At 40.2% G+C, this 21,245-nt stretch overlaps 1 protein-coding gene across 1 annotated transcript; it reads right to left on the reverse strand.

Annotated features, from left to right (window-relative positions):
* Window positions 1-7,063: 7,063 nt before the first annotated feature.
* BMP15 (bone morphogenetic protein 15) lies at window positions 7,064-15,219 on the reverse strand. The gene is made up of 2 exons (XM_006059485.4): window positions 14,314-15,219; window positions 7,064-9,002 (listed from the first exon to the last, which is right to left on the reverse strand). Exons 1-2 carry the CDS (start codon window positions 14,666-14,668, stop codon window positions 8,146-8,148), a joined length of 1,212 nt encoding a protein of 403 aa, XP_006059547.1. The 5' UTR covers window positions 14,669-15,219; the 3' UTR covers window positions 7,064-8,145.
* Window positions 15,220-21,245: the final 6,026 nt, after the last annotated feature.

A 21,245-nucleotide genomic window follows, 5' to 3' on the forward strand; every position in this document is an offset into this window, starting at 1 on the left:
CTTGAGAAAGAAGAATGGAACTGGAGGAATCAACCTACCTGACTTCAGGCTCTATTACAAAGCCACAGTTATCAAGACAGTATGGTACTGGTACAAAGACAGAAATATAGATCAATGGAACAAAATAGAAAGCCCAGAGATAAATCCACGCACATATGGACACCTTATCTTTGACAAAGGAGGCAAGAATATACAATGGATTAAAGACAATCTCTTTAACAAGTGGTGCTGGGAAATCTGGTCAACCACTTGTAAAAGAATGAAACTAGAACACTTTCTAACACCATACACAAAAATAAACTCAAAATGGATTAAAGATCTAAACGTAAGACCAGAAACTATAAAACTCCTAGAGGAGAACATAGGCAAAACACTCTCCGACATACATCACAGCTTTACAACTTTGTGTTAGTTTCCACTGATATTCCCTCTTCTTTAGATTTCTTTCCCATTTGGATCACCAAAGAGCACTGAGTAGAGTTCCCTGTGCCATGTAGTAGGTTCTCACTAGTTATTTTATACATAGTATCTATAGCGTATGTATGTCCCTTCCAGTCTCCCAATTCATCCCACCTCCCCTTTCCCACTTTGGTGTCCATATATTTGTTCTTTATGTCTCTGTCTCTATTTCTGTTTTGCAAATAAGATCATCTATACCATTTTTTTAGGCTCCACATATATGCATTAATATATGATATTTGTTTTTCTATTTTGGACTTACTTTACTCTGTAGAACAGTCTCTAGGTCTATCCATGTCTCTATAAGATGATCCAATTTCATTCCTATGGCTGAGAAATATTCCATTGTATATATATACCACATCTTCCCTATCCATTCCTCTGTTGATGGACATCTAGGTTGCCTCCATGTCCTGTCCACTGCAAACAGTGCCACAACGAACATTGGGGTGCATGGTGCATGTATCTTTTTGAATTATGGTTTTTTATGGGTATGTGCCTAGTAGTGAGATTGCTGAGTCATATGGTATTTTTATTCCTAGTTTTCAAGGAACCTCCATACCATTCTCCATAGTGGCTGTATCAATTTACATGTCCACCAACAGTGCAAAAGGGTTCCCTTTTCTCCACACCTTCTCCAACATTTATTGTTTGTAGAATTTTTAATGATGGATGTGAAGCGACACCTCATTGTAGTTTTGATTTGCATTTCTTTAATAATTAGTGATGTTGAACATCTTTTCCTGTGTTCATTGGCCATCTGTATGTCTTCTTTGGAGAAATGTCTGTTTAGGTCTTCTGCCCATTTTTTTGATTGGGTTGTTTGTTTTTCTGACATTGAGCTGCTATGAGCTGCTTATATATTTTGGAGGTTAATCCCTTGTCTGTTGTTTCGTTTGCAAATATTTGCTCCCATTCTTAGTGTTGTCCTTTCCTTTTGCTTATGGTTTCCTTTGCTGTGCAGAATATTTGAAGTTTAATTAGGTCCCATTTGTTAATTTTTATTGTTTATTTTCATTACTCTAGGATGTGGGTCAAAAAAGATCCTGCTATGACTTATATCAGAGTGTTCTATATGTTTTCCTCTAAGAGTTTTATAGTGTCTGACCTTACATTCAGGTCTTTAATCCATTTTGAGTTTGTTTTGTGTATGGTGTTAGGAAGTATTCTAATTTCATTCTTTTACATGTAGCTGTCCAGTTCTGCCACCACCACTTATTGAAGAGGTTGTCTTTTCTCCATTTTATATTCTCACCTCCTTTGTCATAGATTAGGTGATCAACTCATTATAATAACAAGGAGTGTGGTTGCTGGATTGTATGGTGAGACTCTGTTTAGTATGTAGACTATGTTTAGAACTCTAAGTCTGTGTTTCAAAGCAGCTGTACCATTTTGCATTCCTACCAGCAATCGATGCTGTCAGCGTTTTGGATTTGAACCATTCTAATAGGTGTGTGGTGGCATCTCATTGATTTAATGACCTATGAGGAGGAACATCTCTTTATATGTTTATTTGCCATGTATATGCTTTCCATGATGAGGTTTCTATTCATATATTTTGCCCATGTTATAATTCAGCTGTTTGTCTTCTTATTGTTGAATTTTAAAGGTTCTTTGCATGTTTTGAATGCAAGTCTTTTTTCTGTGTTTTGAAAATATTTCCTTCTAGTCTGTGGCTAACCTTTACATTCTCAGTAGTGTCTTTTGAAGAGCAGAATTTTTAATTTTAATGAAGTCCAACTTATCAGTTTTTTCCTTCTTCAGTTCATTTCAGTTCAGTCACTCATTCGTGTCTGACTCTTTGCGACTGTTATGTCTAAAAAGTTATCATCAGGCCATCAGATGGATTTGGGTTAGGATCCAACTACCCACTCATTTGCTATGCTTTATGACTATGGGCAAGTCTCCAGAAACCTTCATTTCTGTAAATTAAAATGAGATGATATTTATGAAATAAAATGATATAAAGCCCTAAAAGAGCAAAAAGCAAAATATAGGAAAGAAATAAAAGTCATTACTAAATCAAAGTTTACCTAGTTATCTTCTAGAAGTTTTATAGTTTGTGTTTGACATTTTTATCTGTGCTCCATTTCCAATTTTTTTTTCATGTGCAGCTTATTTGATTTTAGTATTCATTGTAAAATTTGTGCTATTTTGTATATGGATAGTGTTTTGTACATATTAGATTTTCTCCCCCATGCTCAATTAAAGTCATTTTTGTAAAAACAGCATTGCTCTTTAACACACTAGTCTTTGTGCTTAATTTGTATTTTATACCTTCTCTTTGTACAGATTCATTTCTTTTTTTTAATTTTATTTTATTTTTAAACTTTACAAAATTGTATTAGTTTTGCCAAATATCAAAATGAATCTGCCACAGATTCATTTCTTTTTGCACATGGTTGTCCAGTTATTCTAGCGCCATTTGTTGAAAAGATTATTCTTTATTCATCTAATTGCCTTTGCAGCTTTGTTAAAGATTAGTTGACTATATGTGTGTGGGTCTATTTTGGGGTTCTCTATTCTATTCCAATAATCTATTTGTTTATTCTTTCACAAATAGCACACTGTGTTGATCACTATAGCTTTAAAGTACTGAAGCTGAGGATCTATGAAAGCCACAACTAACGAACTTAATGGTAAAAGACTGAATGATTTCCCTCTAGGATCAGGAAAAAGAATATCTGTTTTCACTACTTCTATTCAACATTTTATTGAAGGTTCTAGATAGGGTAATTAGGCAGAAATAAAGAAGAAATTCAGATCGAAAGAAGTAAAACTATATATATTCACAGATGACCTTATATATAGAAAATTGTAAGAAATCCACACAAACTATTACAGCTAATAAATGAATTCAGCAAGGTTGCAGAGTACTAGTATAATATAAAAATAAATTATATTTCTATATACTAGCAATTAATGGCCTGAAAATTTAGAAAAAAATCCTTTAATAATAGCATCAACAAGAATAAAAAGCTAAGGAATGAATTTAAAGTGTAAGACATATACTGTAAAATGACAAAACTATAGAAAAAAATAAATAAGTCCTAAATAAATGGAAAGACATTTCATTTTTATATATCAGAAGACAATAATTTTAAGATGCCAATACTCCTCAAACTTATCTACAGATTCATTTCAGTCCATAATCAAAAAAAAAAAAAAAACTCAGCTGGTATTTTTTTTTTCAGAAATTGAAAAGCTGATTGTAAAATTCATATGGAAATACAAGTGATCCAGAATACCCTAAACAATTTTGGTAAAGAAAACATTTGGAGGAATCACATTTCCTAATTTCAAAACTTACACAAAGCTACAGTTATCAAGACAGTGATGTCTTGGCATAATAGACATATGGATCAATGAAAGAAAATTTAGAGTCTAGAAAGAAACCCTTATGTTCAATTTTTGACAAGAGTGCCAAGATAATTCAATGGGGGAAATATTAGTCATTTCAACAAATGGTGCTGTGACTATTGGACATCAACTTGCAAATCAATGAAGCTAGACCTTTATCTCACATGCTATGTGAAAATTAACTGAAATGGATTAAACACGTAAATGTTACAGCAAGAACTATAAAAAACACTTAGAAAAAGACATTAGTGTAAATTCTCATGATCTTGAATTATTCAGTTTTTTAGATGGTACCACAAGCATAAGAACAAAAGATAAAAATAATTTGGACTTCTTCCAAATTAAAAACTTTTGTGTTCCAGAGGACACAGTCAAGTAAGTCAAAAGACAACTCACAGAATCAGAGGACATATTTGCAAATCATACATCTGATAAGAGACTAACATCCAGAACATATGAAGAACTTACACAGCTTAAAATTATGAGAAAATCCAATTAAAAATTGGGCAGACTTCAATGAACATTTAAGAAGATATGCAAGTTGCAAATAAACTTGTTCAACATAGTTAGTCATCAGGGAAATGTACTCAAAAACACAACAAAATAGCTCTTTACCAGTATGGCTAAAATAAGCAAGGCAGACAATAAGAAGTGTTGGTGAGCATGTAGGGAAATTGAAACCCTCAGACAGTTTTGGATTGTAAGATGGTACAGCTGCTTTGGAGAACAGTTTAACAGTTCCTCAAAATGTTAAACATAGACATACCATATGATTCAGCATTAATACTCCTAAATATTTATGCAAGAGGATTGAATATATATGTCCACACAAAAACTTCCACATGAACATTCAAGTCAGCATTATTCATAATAGCCAGAGTAGAAACAGCTCAAATGCCCATCAACTGATGAATGGATAAATAAAATGTGGCATATTCTAAAATGGAGTTTTATTCAGTAAAAAAAAAAAAAGAATGAATGATATAGATGAACCTAGAAAGTGCAATGCTAATGTGAAGATAGTCACAAAAAGCCAAATATTGCATGATTTGACTTATCTAAATATCCATAATCTACAGAAAAAGAAAATAAATGGATTAATAGTTGCCAGGGGCTGGGGTGAGGGAAATCGAGATTAACTGCTAACAGGCATGGGGTTTCTTTTTGTGGTCAAATCAATTGCAGTGTTTTCTGCACAACTCTGAATATACTAAAAACCACTGAATTGAACACTTAAAATTGTGGCTTCTTTAGTATGCAAATTATGTCTCAGCAAACCAATTTTTCTTTAATGGGGCTTATCCATCCTGCTTTATAGTTCTGTTGGGAGACTTAACTGAAGACATTTGAAAAGTTTTACAGAATTAGGCACCAAATATTTGGTGAAACTGAAGATAAATTTCACCTGCTCCCCAACTTTGTCCAGAATTGGACAAAATATACTACCAAGGTAAATGCAACAGAGCTCCAGGGTCAGAAACAAGCTCAAATACCTGCTCCTTAGGGACTGACACATTGAATAGAGTTCAAGCCTATTCAGTGGGGGAGCTGGGACAAGGTGGACTTTACTCTCTGCTTTCTATTTCTGGACCAAGTAAGTATTTCTCTCCACCCACTTTGGCAGACAGACTGCCATCCATACATCCTCCTTCACTAGCAAGCATATCTCCTTTCTCCCAAAGGTTTGAGGTCTAGATCTCTTACTTTGGACTTGAGAAAAAGTGCTGATTTGAAAGCAATGTTTCAAAAGAAAGGAATCTGTAACATCAATCACAACTGATTCCATCTTGCTAGTATTTTCCTTGTATATTCTGACAGCTCAGGGCTTAATGGATAATAGGGCCAATTAACCCTGCTGCTGCTGCTGCATCGCTTCAGTTGTGTCCAACTCTGAGCGACCCCATAGATGGCAGCCACCAGGCTCCCCCATCCCTGGGATTCTCCAGGCAAGAACACTGGAGTGGGTTGCCATTTCCTTCTCCAATGCATGAAAGTGAAAAGTGCAAGTTAAGTCGTATCTGACTCTTAGCGACCCCATGGATTGCAGCCCACCAGGCTCCTCCATCCATGGGATTTTCCAGGCAAGAGTACTGGAGTGGGGTGCTATTGCCTTCTCCGAATTAACCCTGAGCCCTCCATAAACAGATTAAGTTTCAGACATATTCAGAAATCAAGCTAGGAGATCATGATTTCCTGAAAATTCCAAAGAACACTGAGATGGTGAATTCAGAATCTGGTCCTGGGACCGAGGTCTGCATTCAGGCCTGTTAGGTATTTGTGCCTACCCCAGCTGGGTTGCAGAAATCACTGGCCTGGAAGCCAACATTTACTCTCCCATTTTAACTCACAGACTAACAATCCCAAGAACTGCCTTACTCAAGAACACAGCTGTCACATTCTAATTTGAATCATGATTTTGAAATAATGAGGCACAAAAATTCATCCTGCTTTATATACAAAGTTTATCTTTTATTGCATCTATTCCAGTGGAAAATGAGATATGTGAACATTGAAATATTCCATGTTAGGAAGAATGCATCCCTCACAAAAAAAGTGTGACTGTCCGATGCTTGTATCCATCAAGGACCAGTCTCCAATAATAAGGAAATGGGTAAAACACAGTTGAAACTCTCAAAAGAAGCTTCATCTTTTGGCAACAATGACAGTTACACTCGAGTGTCTTCAAGGAAAGCAAACAACGCTGTGAGCACAGATAGTGAGATCCTACCTGAGTCACAGGTATCAGGAGGGGCTTTGAGATGAAGAGAAATACCTGAGCTGATTCCTAAAGATACAGTAAAGAAGGTAGATAGACAAAAGTATGTTAAGGAATAACCCGTCAGGCAGAATAAAATTTATGTATTTATAGACATGTAAGATATTTCATTTAATTGGAACCAATTATTGAGAATGGAGTGGTAAAAATAAGTTAATGTATGATAGGTAAAAAAGAGATAGGGATATATGTTTGGCAAATATTTCAATATATGAAACCACCCTAAATCTGTCCCATTTCATTGACAACAACCATAAGATTAGCCAAGGAACAATTGGGCAGGGGAAGTGCCTTACTGGGCTACCTCAATGGATTCCTTTGGTGAGAGCTGATTGTTAGCAGTGCTGCCTTCAGGGAGAACTCCAACTACACGCTGGGGGATTGGGGTTGAGTTCCTGGCCATAGCCTAGGGAATAAAGGAAATAAATTCCTTCCACCCACTGTCTCCCAAACATTCAAGACTCTCTATAACAACAAAAATGATTTATTTGCAACACAACCCAGTCCCCATCACTTCAATACAGCACAGGAATAGAAAAGAGTCACAGTGCAAGCATTATTTAGTCCAAGGCAGAACTCCATGCCTCCCAATACAGCAAGCCTGTCTCCCCCCGAGACCCATGCTCAGAGCCCAGCTGAACACACAAACAAGCAAGCCCAGTATGAAGTCAGCCCCAGGTCTCAGCACATTTCACCCTTCCCCCACTGCCCTATTAACTTTCCTAACTGCAGCCTTCTATGCCTTCCACTCCCAACCAGGCCAACTCTCAGGCTCTGAGCCACCAGCAAGCTTTCTCTGTAGGCTCATTAACAAGGGTTTAAGGATTACCTAAAATGAGAAAATACCCTGTGAAATCTATTGTTCCAGAGAAAATTTAAAATGACTCCCCCATACATAATTCTAATCAACAATGACAACTCTTCATTTTTTCACTATAGATATAAGAGGTTTTGAAATGATTGTCATCTCTGCTCCATTCACATTTCCCTACTGGCTTTATTAACGGCTGCTCTCTTCACAGCAGGATAATAAAGGGATCATCCCAGGCATTTCTGCCAGGTTCAGAGCCTGAGAGGAAAAACCCTGATGGCTTAGAAAAAGATTCCCTTCTGTTTCCTTCAAAAGATTTCTAGAGAGATTACTGCTTAAAATTTTCCTAGTCCATCTAAGAAACAGTTTTAGATTTAGAGGGAAATCCAAACACAGAAGCAAGCGGTCTCTTCAATTAGGTAATAGTTTCTAGGATTCAGGAGGCAAGGAAGAGGAGTATAAAATCTCAAGTTGCTGTCTTCACCCCAAACCTTCTAGATCCTCAGAAGACGGACTAGTGGCCAAAACATACTGATATTTGGCATCAGAACTGTTTTTATAAAGTGAGACACTCATAAATAGGGGAAGAAGACTTAAAGTACAATGCTGAAGGCAAGGAATAGAATCTACAGAATGGGTAGAGCACTTGGGTTGAGCGCTTTCAGATTTAACAATATTTGCTTATTATAAATCCTTTTCTAATTTCTTGGGCAAACCTGATCTATCTGTACCTTTGCTGTCACCTGCATGTGCAGGACTGGGCAATCATACCCTGATACTCCTTGTACAAGATACTCCCATTTGCCTCAATCAGAAGGATGCTAATGGGAACATACTTATAAGGGACACAGGAAGGCTGAGGGACACTCTGATCCACCAGCTCATTGACAAGGTTCTGGATGATGGCATGATTGGGAGAATTGAGACCATAGTGTAGTACCCGAGGACATACTCCCTTACAGTAGTTTGGGGTATAGAGATGGGGAGCGATGATCCAGTGATCCCAGCCCAGCTGCTGGAAGCTGACTTGAAAAGGGTGGAGGGAACACTGGTTACTTTCAGGCCCGTCATGCTCCCTGGAGGGGCCAGGAACTTCAGATGCAATACTGCCTGCTTGACGAGCCCTCCTCAAGAGAAGAGAAGGGTCTTTTTCTGTAAATTCTTTCAGGCCTTTAGGGAGAGGTTTGGTCTTCTGAACACTCTGAGTGTCATTGAAATACAGTAACAAGAAGACAGTGTCCAATGATGAAGTGCCATGCCACCAGAACTCACGAACCTCACTACCTCTTGGCTGCTGACACACGAAGCGGAGTCGTAGAACCCTGCGCCCCTTGTGATTCCAGAGCTTTTGCCCAACATGTTCCATGATATCCATCTCTGTCCAAGCTTTGGGCGACAGGGAAGGCTTTGTGGAGCCTCTTCCTGAAGAAGGAAAGTGATTGGTTGGGCTTTTCTGGACCCAGGGCTCCACATGGCAGGAGAGGTGGGAATGAGTTAGGTGAAGTTGATGGCGGTAAACCACAGTGGCTCTGACTAGTTGGTATGCTACCCGGTTTGGTCTCAGAGGAAAGTCCAGGGTCTGTATGTGCCAGGAGCCTGTATTAGTAAGAGGGAACAAGAGCAAAGCGTTAGCTTCTTACCTCCTAGCCTTAGTCTCCCTAACAGACCGGCTCAGTACAAACTGACAAGCAGCCCTGAAATGAATTTAAGATCATAATAGCAATCTATTGAGCACTTATATAATGTATTAGATGCTTTACATGCATTAGCTCTTGAATCCACAATAGCCTTATGAGATAGTTGTTATTCCCATTTTGCAGACAAGGAAACAAGCTCAGAGAAGCTATGCCAGAGGACACACAAGCCAGTGTTTGTTAGAATGAAGATTTGAGTCCAAGTCTTTTTCCCTTAAGATGACAAATTGTGGCTCATTTTTAGATCACTCATAGCCCTAGGTGGAGAAAAACACTTCAAATACAGAACTGTCTGTATATATTGTATTATTTAGTTGACTATTAAAAAGGTGACCAATTAAGAGGGTCATTGAAACATATGAATTAATAATAAATCCTCATGCTGTTATCACTATATAGTGGCAGCTTTAGGGTGACAGTCCAATATTGGGGGGTATGGTCTGCTATCGCTTCAAATCTGGGTTGGAGATGCCACAAAATAATTTTTCTAGTTGGGACAGGTGTTTACTACTTTTGCTTTCTATTTGAATTTCTTCTTGAGCAGCTATTCCATTATTGGGTAGGTTCTCCCTTAATCCTCAATCTCCCCCTTTTCCATTTCTTACTGGAAATAATTCTTCGTTTACCCCATTCATTATAAATACCGTATTCAACAAGGCCCAGTCATATAAATGACCTCAGCTAAGAAGTCTACTTAAAAGCTGCATCTTTTGAAAGTGGAAGTAGCTCAGCCGTGTCCGACTCTTTGCGACCCCGTGGACTATACAGTCCATGGAATTCTCCAGGCCAGAATACTGGAGTGGGTAGCCTTTCCCTTCTCCAGGAATCGAACCCAGGTCTCTCGCATTGCAGGCAGATTCTTTACCAGCTGAACTACAAAGTGATTGTTTAAATCTAAACTGTGATGCTGACACCTAGTGGCCAAAGCGTTGAAAAGCGGGACCTGCAGTGCTCTGACCTTCTGCGCCCTCTCCTGGCAAAGGTCAAGAGCAACGATTACAAAAACCAGGCATAGCAAGAAAAACCCTTCTGTCATCTTCAACTATCACTAACCATCAGTTCAGTTCAGTCGCTCAGTTGTGTCTGACTCTTTGTGACCCCATGAACCAAAACACGCCAGGCCTCTCTGTCCATCACCAGCTCCCGGAGTTCACCCAAACCCATGTCCATTGAGTCGGTGATACTATCCAACCATCTCAGCCTTTGTTGTCCCCTTCTCCTCCTGCCTTCAACCTTTCCCAGCATCAGTGTCATCTCAGATGAGTCAGCTCTTCACATCAGGTGGCCAACGTATTCGAGTTTCAGCTTCAACATCAGTCCCTCCAATGAACACCCAGGACTGATCTCTCCCAGGATGGACTGGTTGGATCTCTCAAGAGTCTTCTCTAACACCACAGTCCAAAAGCATCAATTCTTCGGCGCTCAGCTTTCTTTATAGTCCAACTCTCACATCCATACATGACTACTGGAAAAACCATAGCCTTGACTAGACGGACCTTTGTTGGCAAAATAATGTCTCTGCTTTTTAATATGCTGTCTAGGTTGGTCGTAACTTTCCTTCCAAGGAGCAAGCGACTTTTTTTTTTTTTTTAATTTCATGGCTGCAATCACCATCTGCAGTGATTTTGGAGCCCAGAAAAATAAAGTCTGTCACTGTTTCCCCATCTATTTTCCATGAAGTGATGGGACCAGATGCCATGATCTTAGTTTTCTGAAGGTTGAGCTTTAAGCCAACTTTTTCACTCTCCTCTTTCACTTTCATCAAGAGGCTTTTTAGTTCTTCACTTTCTGCCATAAGGGTAGTGTCATCTGTATATCTGAGGTTATTGATATTTCTCCCAGCAATCTTGATTCCAGCTTGTGCTTCTTCCAGCCCAGCATTTCTCATGATGTAGTCTACACATAATTTAAATAAGCAGGGTGACAATATACAGCCTTGATGTGCTCCTTTTCCTATTTGGAACCAGTCTGTTTTTCCATGTCCAGTCACTAACCATGGCCATGCTAATTTACATATTATCTACCTAATCTTCCTTCTCTACTGAATCCATTAGCCTGGAATTCAGTAAGCTTGGGATGTTCAACATAGAAGCTCTTGAATGTTTTGATGCATCAGGATTTTAGTTATGTATCCAAGTTTCAGGTGCAAAATTCGTAATCATAATTCATCATAATTCAACATCTGTGTACACTACAGAGTGATCACCACCACAAGCTTCGTTACCATCATCTGTTACCACACAATTAACTCCCTTCACCTATTTTGCTCACTCTACAACCCTTTTACCTGCTGGTAAACACTAATCTGATCTGTTTCTGAGTTTTTAATTTTTGTTTTTCATTTGTTTTGTTTTTATATTCCACATATGAGTGAAACCATACTTCAAGTTTTTTTAAAAGTTCAGGTTCCAACTCATGCTTAATACACCCTCAAGTTTGGGGCACTTGGATATCATTCAGACAAAGCTCAAGCCAGGCTTGTAATTGCTTTCTCAAGTTACTCCATACTCCCATCCTGTAATAATCTTTCCAAGACACCCACCCATACATCTGCCCCACCCTGCCTGAAAAGGAATCTAAACCGAATCTCTAGCAGGCAGTCTGGTGAGGAACTGCCCTTTCCTTTCAGACCCTGACATCACATATTTCCTGAAGCAGGGTGGGGTTGCTAAGGATCAGGGCCAGGAAGGGTCTGCTCAGAACTTTTCAGGGAAATGTCTGACTCACACATCCTGTGCGATTGAACCTGGAATAGCTCTCAAAGCAAGCTTGATTCAGCTGGATCATCTCCTGATGGAATGATCAGACCCAACTCTCTTGTCATCCATTTCTGGATCCTTTCCAGAGTCCCTAGATACCAGTATATCCCACAGTCAGACCAAGATACTGGCCTAATTCTAGACATTCTACTTTCTAGCCTCATATCATCTGTACAGAATTGATTTATGCAGCTTATGAATGAAATCCAGATCCCTTGTAATGACCACTGCATCCCTGAGTCTCATCAGTCTCATATCCCACCACTCTCTACAATCTCACTAGGCTCCAACAGTCCTGATCTTCCTTCTATTCTTCAAGTACTTGTTTCCACCTTAGGCCTTTGTACATGTTGTTCCCTTTGCCTAGATCAGACTTCTCTCTTCTCTTCTCATGCCAAGCTTCTTACCTTACAGACCTCAGCTCAAATGTCACCTCTTCAAACATGCCTTCACTGACAATCCCATGCAAAGGAAAGATTTCTTTGCTATTCTCTATCAGAACCACCTATTTCATTCTTTGGTAGCATTTACCACAATTTACAACTATCCATGTTTACTTACTTGTCTCACCCAGAGAACCATGCCTATCTTGATCACATCCCAACACCTAGAACAATGCCTAGCACTTAGCAGTTGCCAAATAAATACTTGGTGAGTGAATCTCCAACCACATCAAGTTATCTTTTTCCTCAATCAGAATGCACTTCCCTCCCTGTATCCATCGTCTCTTTATTCCTTCTGCAAAGTCTGGCTCAAATGCCACCTCTCCAATGAGGCCTTTCAACTATTTCAGCATTTCCCTCTCCTTGTCCTAAGCAGCAACCCATTTCTTCTTGGAGTCCCAGGAATCCTACTGCTTATCCTTTTCAAAGCATTTGCTGTGCTGTACCACCATTATGTTATTACTTATATATCCATTCTACTATAGTGGGGGCTCCTAGAGCAGTTATTTGCCTTTTCATACCCAACCCAAACACAGTGCTTGGTGCTCAATTAAAGTCTGTTAAGCAGTCAGCACAGCAGGATAATTAAAAGCACAGGCTCTGAAGCCTGAAAGCCTGGGTTAGAAACCCAGCTCTATTAATTACTAGCTGTGTTACACTGAGCTTCATTTTCTTCACCTATATAATGGGTATATTCATAGTATTCCATAGTGGAGCAGTAGTAAAGAATCCTCTTGCCAATGCAGGAAACACAGAAGATGTGGGTTTGATCCCTGGGTTGGGAAGATCCCCTGGAGGAGGAAATGGCAACCCACTCCAGTACTCTTGCCTGGAAAGTTCCATGCACAGAGGAGCCTGGCAGGTATAGTCCATGGGGTCGCAAAGAGTCAGACACAACTGAGCTCGCACACACACCTACTTCATACGATATTGGGGAGGATTAAGGAAGATAATGTTTGTAAAATTACTGTGCCTAATGCCTGGCATATGGTAAGCACACACTAAAGTTTAGCTTAGGGGAATGGTGGTTGTTTTACTTGGAGGAGGGAGGTAAATCATGTCTGTTGTCATCTCTGAGACTAGCAAAGGCTTAAGATTAATTTCACCAGGTTCCCAAGATTTCCTTGAAATTGATGGCTTTCTTCATTCCCTAGAGAACCCTGCACTGCATAAGCCCACTACTGTCCTAGATCAGTGTCTAATGAAGATGTTTAAAGCAGAAGGGAACCATGAGGGAAACAAAGAAAATTCCAAAATACATTTGGTAATTTGGTACCACAAACCCAAACTAACAACATAGTCTAAACAGAAAAACTGCTTCGTATACAAGGATATTGGGGTATGACATTCAAAACACTTAAGTAGTTATGGACAGACTATAAAACAAGACAGACTTGAAGCTCAACTCCTGCCTCTGCCACCCCATCCTTGTGACCTCTGCAAGTTATTTAACTTCGCTCTCTGCTTCCCTTTTCTTTAAAAATTAGGCTAAGCCTTTCGGGACAGCTAAGCAGAGTCCCTATCATTAAGGATTAAATACTATAACAGACTCTCAGGTGTGAGCCTGTTTCTGTCCTTTCTGAGGCCTTGTAAATTTCCCCAACTCAACATCCTGTACCTTTTGTCTTCTAAGAATAAAACAACACAAACAGCCCTCCACAGAACATGAGTATTTCTCAATTATAATTTTCAGTGATATAATAAGCATTAAGACTTTCTTTGAAAGCTAGGAGCTGAGACATCACTCAGTTGCCCTGGGGCCTGGGAGAAAGTCTCAGGTAGGCCCCAAGACAATCTGTTCTTAAATTGGAGCCCTAAAGGGAAGCAAATTTTGAGCCAGGTTCTCCCAAGGGTGCCATCTTTTTAAAATCAAGAAACCAAGCCCAAGAAAACCACCCACCCTGTAGGCAATGTGAAGCCTGACAGAAAACTGACAGATCCACTTTTTTCTACACTTTTCTTCCCCATTTTTCTCCCCCCCGCACCAGAACAATATAGTATGATAACTCACCTCTGAGAGGCCTTGCTACACTAGCCAGTGGCCTCACCAGCCTCACCATGGTGGCCCCAATGGTGCGGTTTTCCCTAGGGTGTCCACTTGCGTCAGCTGAACGGTGGTACAACTCCAGCATATACCGTAAGGGATGCCCTAAGACCCGCGGCTTCCTCTGCAGCTTGCCAGGGGCTTCTTCTAGCAGCTCCTGAATCAGGGGCAAGGTAGGGGCCTCAGGCAGGTGGGCAATAGAGGGCTGCCCTACCTGTGTCATTTGGACCCTATGTTCCATAAAAAGCACCAGTCCCCAAAGAAGAAGGATTCTAAGGATGCTCAGGAGGACCATCTTGAAAAGCTTGGTGTTCAGCAACATGTTCTGGTAAAAGCCCAGAGGATACCACTTTAAACCTTGCCTTTTACATGGGTAACAGCATCCAGGCTCCACTACCACAAAGGATAGGGCAAGGAAAAATGAAAGGCTGGCAGGCAGGTCCTATGTTTCTTCCTCTGGTAGGATCTCCTGAACCAAAAAGAGGTTTTCTAAATTGTCCTCTTTGCATCAAACAAACAGAAACAGCAGGTGGGACAAGGCAGCGTGCCCATCCTGTGCTCCAGGGCTGGGAACAAGATCGTATTTAAAAGGAGAGGCCCATTCCAGGACCTGCTCCCTTACTTTACCCACCAGGATGAAAAGAAGCAGCCCTAGCCTGCTCTGCTTCACAGCTTTAAAGGTAGTCTCTTAATCAGTCCTTAAAGGACCAGAGGCCTCCTGTTTCCACCCCACTTGCATTCAATACTTTTTCTAATGTGGCATTTCCCAAAATGTGGTCTGCTAAGGACTTGCAGTGGAACTATTTGAGGGGATTGTTAAGAATTTAGACTTCTGGGTCCAGACGAAAACATGGACTTTCTGAGCGTAAGTGCCAGAAATCTGAATCTTAAGTCCTCCAAGAAGTTCGTATGAATACTAAAATGTGGGAACCTCTCTGTGAGTATGGCTGCTGGAGCTTGAAGAAGATGCCCCAACAGTGGTTCTCAATCTTGACTCTATACTGGGATCACGTGGGGAGTTTTAACTATTATGGATGCCTGGGTACCATCCCTAGAGATTCTGATGGAGTCAGTCTGGGGTATTACCAGGGCATCAGGATTTCTTAAAGTTCTGCAGGTGATTTTAATGTGCAGCCAAGTTTGAGAACTCTGACTTAGAATTTTCTGGTTTTTCCATGGACGGTGTTGAGATTTTGTGTGGGTTTCATCAGAGAAGCATAGGGCAGTGGGAGCTGAATCTATGGAAGTTGGTTAGGAGCTAACCTAGCTTGACTGGTTACTGGAAGCATCAGGGCTGAACCAGTTAGTTAAGGCTACCCCAGACCAGGATTCTGCAGAAAAATGGTAGGTGTAGTCCTGGCCCTGTCCAAGAAGAAGCAGTTTCCTGGATCTCTAAGAAGGTGGGACATTAGGTCAAGACGTGGCTCTGTGGAACAGGTACGGACTTTGTAAGCAACGGACCTGTGTTTGGATTGTTACTGATACTGTTTCTTATTAGCAGTCATTTAAGCTCTCCAAAGCAAATCTCTTCATTTCCCTGAGCCTCAGTCTCCTCACCTGTAAAATAGAGATAACATGTTTTAATCCCACAGCTTGTTGTGAAGATACAAGGAAATAATCTGTATTCATCTCAACAAAACCTAATTAGACATACATGGTTACATGCTGGAAATTATTTGTTCCCTTCTTCTGTTTTTTTCCAACTAGGCCTTGGTCTCTGGCATGTATTGTAAAACAAAAGATATGGGTCCCCTAGGTCTCAACTCAAATCCCAATTCAACAGCCTATTAGCTGGTGACCTCTAACAAGATTACTCCCAGTAATCTGTAATAAGTAATGAGTTTCTTCATTTGTACTGCCAGCTCCTACAGAGAGTTGTTGTGAGTGTTGTATTGTGTACATTTTTATTGTATACAATGATATACAAGTAAGGGATATAAGCAGATGATTCACAATAGGCAAAACCTGAATGGCCAAAACATGAAAAGATGTAACAGTCTTTTGGACTCTGTGGGAGAGGGAGAGGGTGGGATGATTTGGGAGAATGGCATTGAAACATGTATAATAGCATATATGGAACGAGTCGCCAGTCCAGGTTCGATGCACGATACTGGATGCTTGGGGCTGGTGCACTGGGATGACCCAGAGGGATGGTATGGGGAGGGAGGATGGAGGAGGGTTCAGGATGGGAAACACATGTATACCTGTGGTGGATTCATTTCGATATATGGCAAAACCAATACAATATTGTAAAGTTAAAAAATAATAATAAAAAAAGAAATCAGAAAAATGTAATTTAAAGCCACATAAGATACAACTTCACACCTAGGATTGGTAACATATCAGAAGTCTGATGTTATTAAATTCAGGTTAGGATGTAGAATGCAGGTAACTTTATTACAGCGCTGATGGGAATGTGATTGGGTACAGTTGTTTTAGAGAGCAATCTGGCATTATCTCTAGTGAGTTTGAAAATGTGCAATTCAGGCATTGCTACTATTGCTAGAACAGTAGCTTTTAGACACTTGTCTGATTCACAGGAATAAATACACTTTACATCCAACCCACTATAAACACAAGCACACACGTGCATGCACACACACATATACCTGAAGTAAACATTTCCTTAAACAATTATTATCTTTACATGTTGGGAGGGATACTATATCATGATGAGTAAGAACATGGCTCTAGAGTCAAAATCCTAAATTCAGACTCCAGCTCTACCATTCATTAGCTTGACCTTGGGCAAGTTATTCAACTTCTCTGTGCCTCAGTTTCCTCATGTGTGAAATAGAAACTGTAGCCTCTCTCTGCTTCAGTTTTCTAATATGTATGTAAAATGAGGTTAATCAAAAGACAACTCACAGGACTGTTGTGTTAAATGAGTTAATACATGTAATGGACTTAAAAGAGTGACTGGCACGAAGTAAATACTAGACACAGGTTAATTATTATTACATTTAATGCAAGTTGTGCTCTCCAGAAAGCTGGGCTCACCTTGAAATGACCTGTTATGAGCTGTGGAGAGGCAGCCCAGAAGTTTCTCTGTCTTCCATGTCCACACCACTTCTCCCTTCTTTCTTACCCCTTCTCTGCCTCCTAACATTCTCTTTGGCCCCTGACCTCTGTCTGTTACCAATTAAACTTCCTGTTTTCTATCCAATATAACTCAATAAAAGCACAAGTTGTCAGAAAAACTAGTAAAGTGTTCCTAGCCAGTTTTCTTTGATGTGTCTCTGGTATTTGAGTGGAATTATATTCATCAAGAACATTTTTCTGCCATAATAGTGAGATTTTGATTCAGGATCAAAAGAAGTAAAGAGACAATATATTACCCTGGAGAGAACATGATTTGGGTTAGAATTCCTGGTTCTGCTATTTTTTTCTGTTGCTCAACCTCTCTCAATCTCAGCTTTCTTTTTTTAAAAAAAGATTTATTGATGTATTTATCAGCTGTGGTGGGTCTTCATTGCTGTACTTGAGCTTTCTCTAGTTGTGGCAAGTGGGGGCTACTCTTCATTGTGGTGCCCTGGCTTCTCATCATAGTCGCTTCCTTGTTGTGGAGCACAGGCTCTAGGCACACAGCCCTTGATAGTTGCAGTGCGTGGCCTCGGTAGTTGTGGCTATCGGGCTCAGTTGCTCTGTGGCATGTGGAATCTTGTAGGACCAGGGTTTGAACTGGTGTCCCTTGCATTGTAAGGCAGATTCTTAACCACTGGACCACCAGGGAAGCCCTATCTCAGCTTTCTTAACTGTAAATTGGGGATATTCTTTAGGAGTGTGGTGAGATTTAAATGAGATAATGTGTACAAAGTATTAACATATCAGACAGTCAGTTCAGTCGCTCAGTCGTGTCCGACTCCTTGCGACCCCATGAACTGCAGCACGCCAGGCCTCCCTGTCCATCACCAACTCCCGGAGTCCACCCAAACCCATGTCCATTGTGTTGGTGATGCCATTCAACCATCTCATCCTCTGTCGTCCCCTTCTCCTGCCCTCAATCTTTCCCAGCATCAGGGTCTTTTCAAATGAGTCAGCTCTCTGCATCAGGTGGCCAAAGTATTGGAGTTTCAGCTTCAACATCAGTCCTTCCAATGAACACCCAGGACTGATCTCCTTTAGGATGGACTGGTTGGATCTCCTTGCAGTCCAAGGGACTCTCAAGAGTCTTCTCCAATACCACAGTTCAAAAGCATCAATTCTTTGGCACTCAGCTTTCTTTATAGTCCAACTCTCACATCCATACATGACTACTGGAAAAACCATAGCCTTGACTAGACGGACCTCTGTTGGCAAAGTAATGTCTCTGCTTTTTAATATGCTGTCTAGGTTGGTCATAACTTTCCTTGCAAGGAGCGAGCATCTTTTAATTCCATGGCTGCAATCACCATCTGCAGTGATTTTGGAGCCCAGAAAAATAAAGTCTGTCATTGTTTCTCCATCTATTTCCCATGAAGTGATGGGACCAGATGCCGTGATCTTAGTTTTCTGAATGTTGAGCTTTAAGCCAACTTTTTCACCCTCCTCTTTCACTTTCATCAAGAGGCTCTTTAGTTCTTCTTCACTTTCTGCCATAAGGGTGGTGTTATCTGCATATCTGAGGTTATTGATATTTCTCCCGGCATATAGACACTCTTAAATAAATGGTAAAATTTACCATTAATAGCCTATGATTTTAAACTGTATTTAAAGTGTTCCTGACTGAAGGAAATATCCACTTAGCATCCTCCTAAAGTTCACCTTAATTTTTATTCCATCCCTCTACTCACCAGGGCTTCAGGAGACTTGCCCGATTGAAAGGTCAGCTTTCTTATTTTCAGAACTTCCTATTTCTCATTTCAGAAAAAGATCCCAAAACTAACTCCTTTCCTATGACCAGAATTGAAAGAAGTTGACATGATTATTTCCTGGAAATGTTGCCTGGTGGGCCTGATACATGCTATTGCCCTAATCCCCCAGAAGAGGGCAGGAACTGTCTTTCTAGCCTTTATGGTTGGAGTGTTGAGTTGTAGTGGAGGGACAGGTTATAGGCAACTAGAACAGGATCTACTAAAGGATATTTAGAAGGTCTTTCTGCTTTAGAAAAAGTAATATGTGAAAATATCAATTATGTAAATTGAACAGTTTAGAAGGTGATTATTGACATAACAAAAAGGGTTCTTTGAAACAACAAAATGGGTCACCTGAAGTTGCTCTGAGCAACAAGAAACATTAATGTACAGTATGGGTTAACTTTTCAAACTATAATGTGCTGGACTGGTAAGAGGTGTAAAATTTACAAAAAGTAGCTTTTCATCCTATTTGGGGAAGCATGAGTATTGTTTAAGGTTCACATGTATAATGGAGTCCTTCTTTTTATATGATTATAATTTATATTTTCTTACAATTGTGTTCATTCAACAAATATCTAATAAGTACCTCCTATGCAGTTGGTTTTTCCAGTGGTCATGTATGGATGTGAGAGTTGGACTGTGAAGAAAGCTGAGCACCAAAGAATTGATGCTTTTGAACTGTGGTATTGGAGAAGACTCTTGAGAGTCCCTTGGACTGCAAGGAGATGCAACCAGTCCATTCTAAAGGAGGTCAGCCCTGGGATTTCTTTGGAAGGAATGATGCTAAAGCTGAAACTCCAGTACTTTGGCCACCTCATGCGAAGAGTTGACTCATTGGAAAAGACTCTGATGCTGGGAGGGATTGGAGGCAGGAGGAGAAGGGGACGACAGAGGATGAGATGGCTGGATGGCATCACCGACTCGATGGACGTGAGTCTGAGTGGACTCCGGAAGTTGGTGATGGACAGGGAGGCCTGGCATGCTGCGATTCATGGGGTTGCAAAGAGTCGGACATGACTGAGCAACTGAACTGAACTGAACTGAACTGAACTGATGTGGTTGTATAAGGTTTAAGGGTGCAGGCCAATTGCTAGACTACCTAAGTTCAAATTCCAGCTCAACCATTTAACTAGCTTGCAAGTTTTGCAATTGACTTAACCTTTCTGTGCCTCAGTTTCCTCATCTAATAACAAGGATAATAATAGAAATATTTTAGAGGACTATTGTGAAGATTACACGAATTATGCATGTTACAGGCATATGTTCTAGACACTACTAGACCCCAGTAGTACAGAAATTAAGACAAGTCCTCTGTCTTTCACACTCCCAGTACTATGTTAGGCACTGAGATAGGTTGGGGTACACCAAGATAAAACAGGTAGTTTCTATCTCAAGAAGATAACAACCTTAATAGAGACATAAAAGATAGGATATATTTCCCATAACCATGATATTTCCTCTAAGTACTCTTCTGAGTTCTTAAAAAATTGACCTATTTTCTAGATGTTATGTTAAAAAAATCATTTTCCTTAAAACAAAGAGTATCATATATTTTATAGAAATCTTTATTAATTTGGCATTAGACTATATCCTTTTGCATATTATATCTTATTTTTATCTTCATATCAACTCTGTGAGTTAAGCATTATATTCCCATTTATAGGTAAGGAAGTTTATCAGACAAGAAAACTCGTCCAAGGTTGTACAGTTCTTAAATGGTGGAATACATTGGGATTTGGATCCAACTAAGAGGAGACTTCGGAGAAGGCAATAGCACCCCACTCCAGTACTCATGCCTGGAAAATCCCATGGATGGAGGAGCCTGGTGGGCTGCAGTCCATGGGGTCGCTAAGAGTCGGACACAACTGAGCGACGTCACCTTCACTTTTCACTTTAATGCATTGGAGAAGGAAATGGCAACCCACTCCAGTGTTCTTGCCTGGAGAATCCCAGGGATGGGGGAGCCTGGCCGGCTGCCGTCTATGGGGTCGCACAGAGTCGGACATGACTGAAGCAACTTAGCAGCAGCAGTAGCAGCAGCAGCAAGAGGAGACTTGAGTCCCT

The sequence above is a fragment of the Bubalus bubalis genome, chromosome X (genome assembly GCF_019923935.1).
Source record: "Bubalus bubalis isolate 160015118507 breed Murrah chromosome X, NDDB_SH_1, whole genome shotgun sequence".
NCBI lineage: Eukaryota > Metazoa > Chordata > Mammalia > Artiodactyla > Bovidae > Bubalus > Bubalus bubalis.

Bases quoted from the DNA above. Each gene is read 5' to 3' on its own strand.
- BMP15 (XM_006059485.4), bottom strand. From the start codon at position 14,668: ATGTTGCTGAACACCAAGCTTTTCAAGATGGTCCTCCTGAGCATCCTT. The intron at 9,003-14,313 runs GTGAGTTATCAT...TTACTAATACAG, and splicing joins TGTAGCAAGGCCTCTCAGAG to GCTCCTGGCACATACAGACC.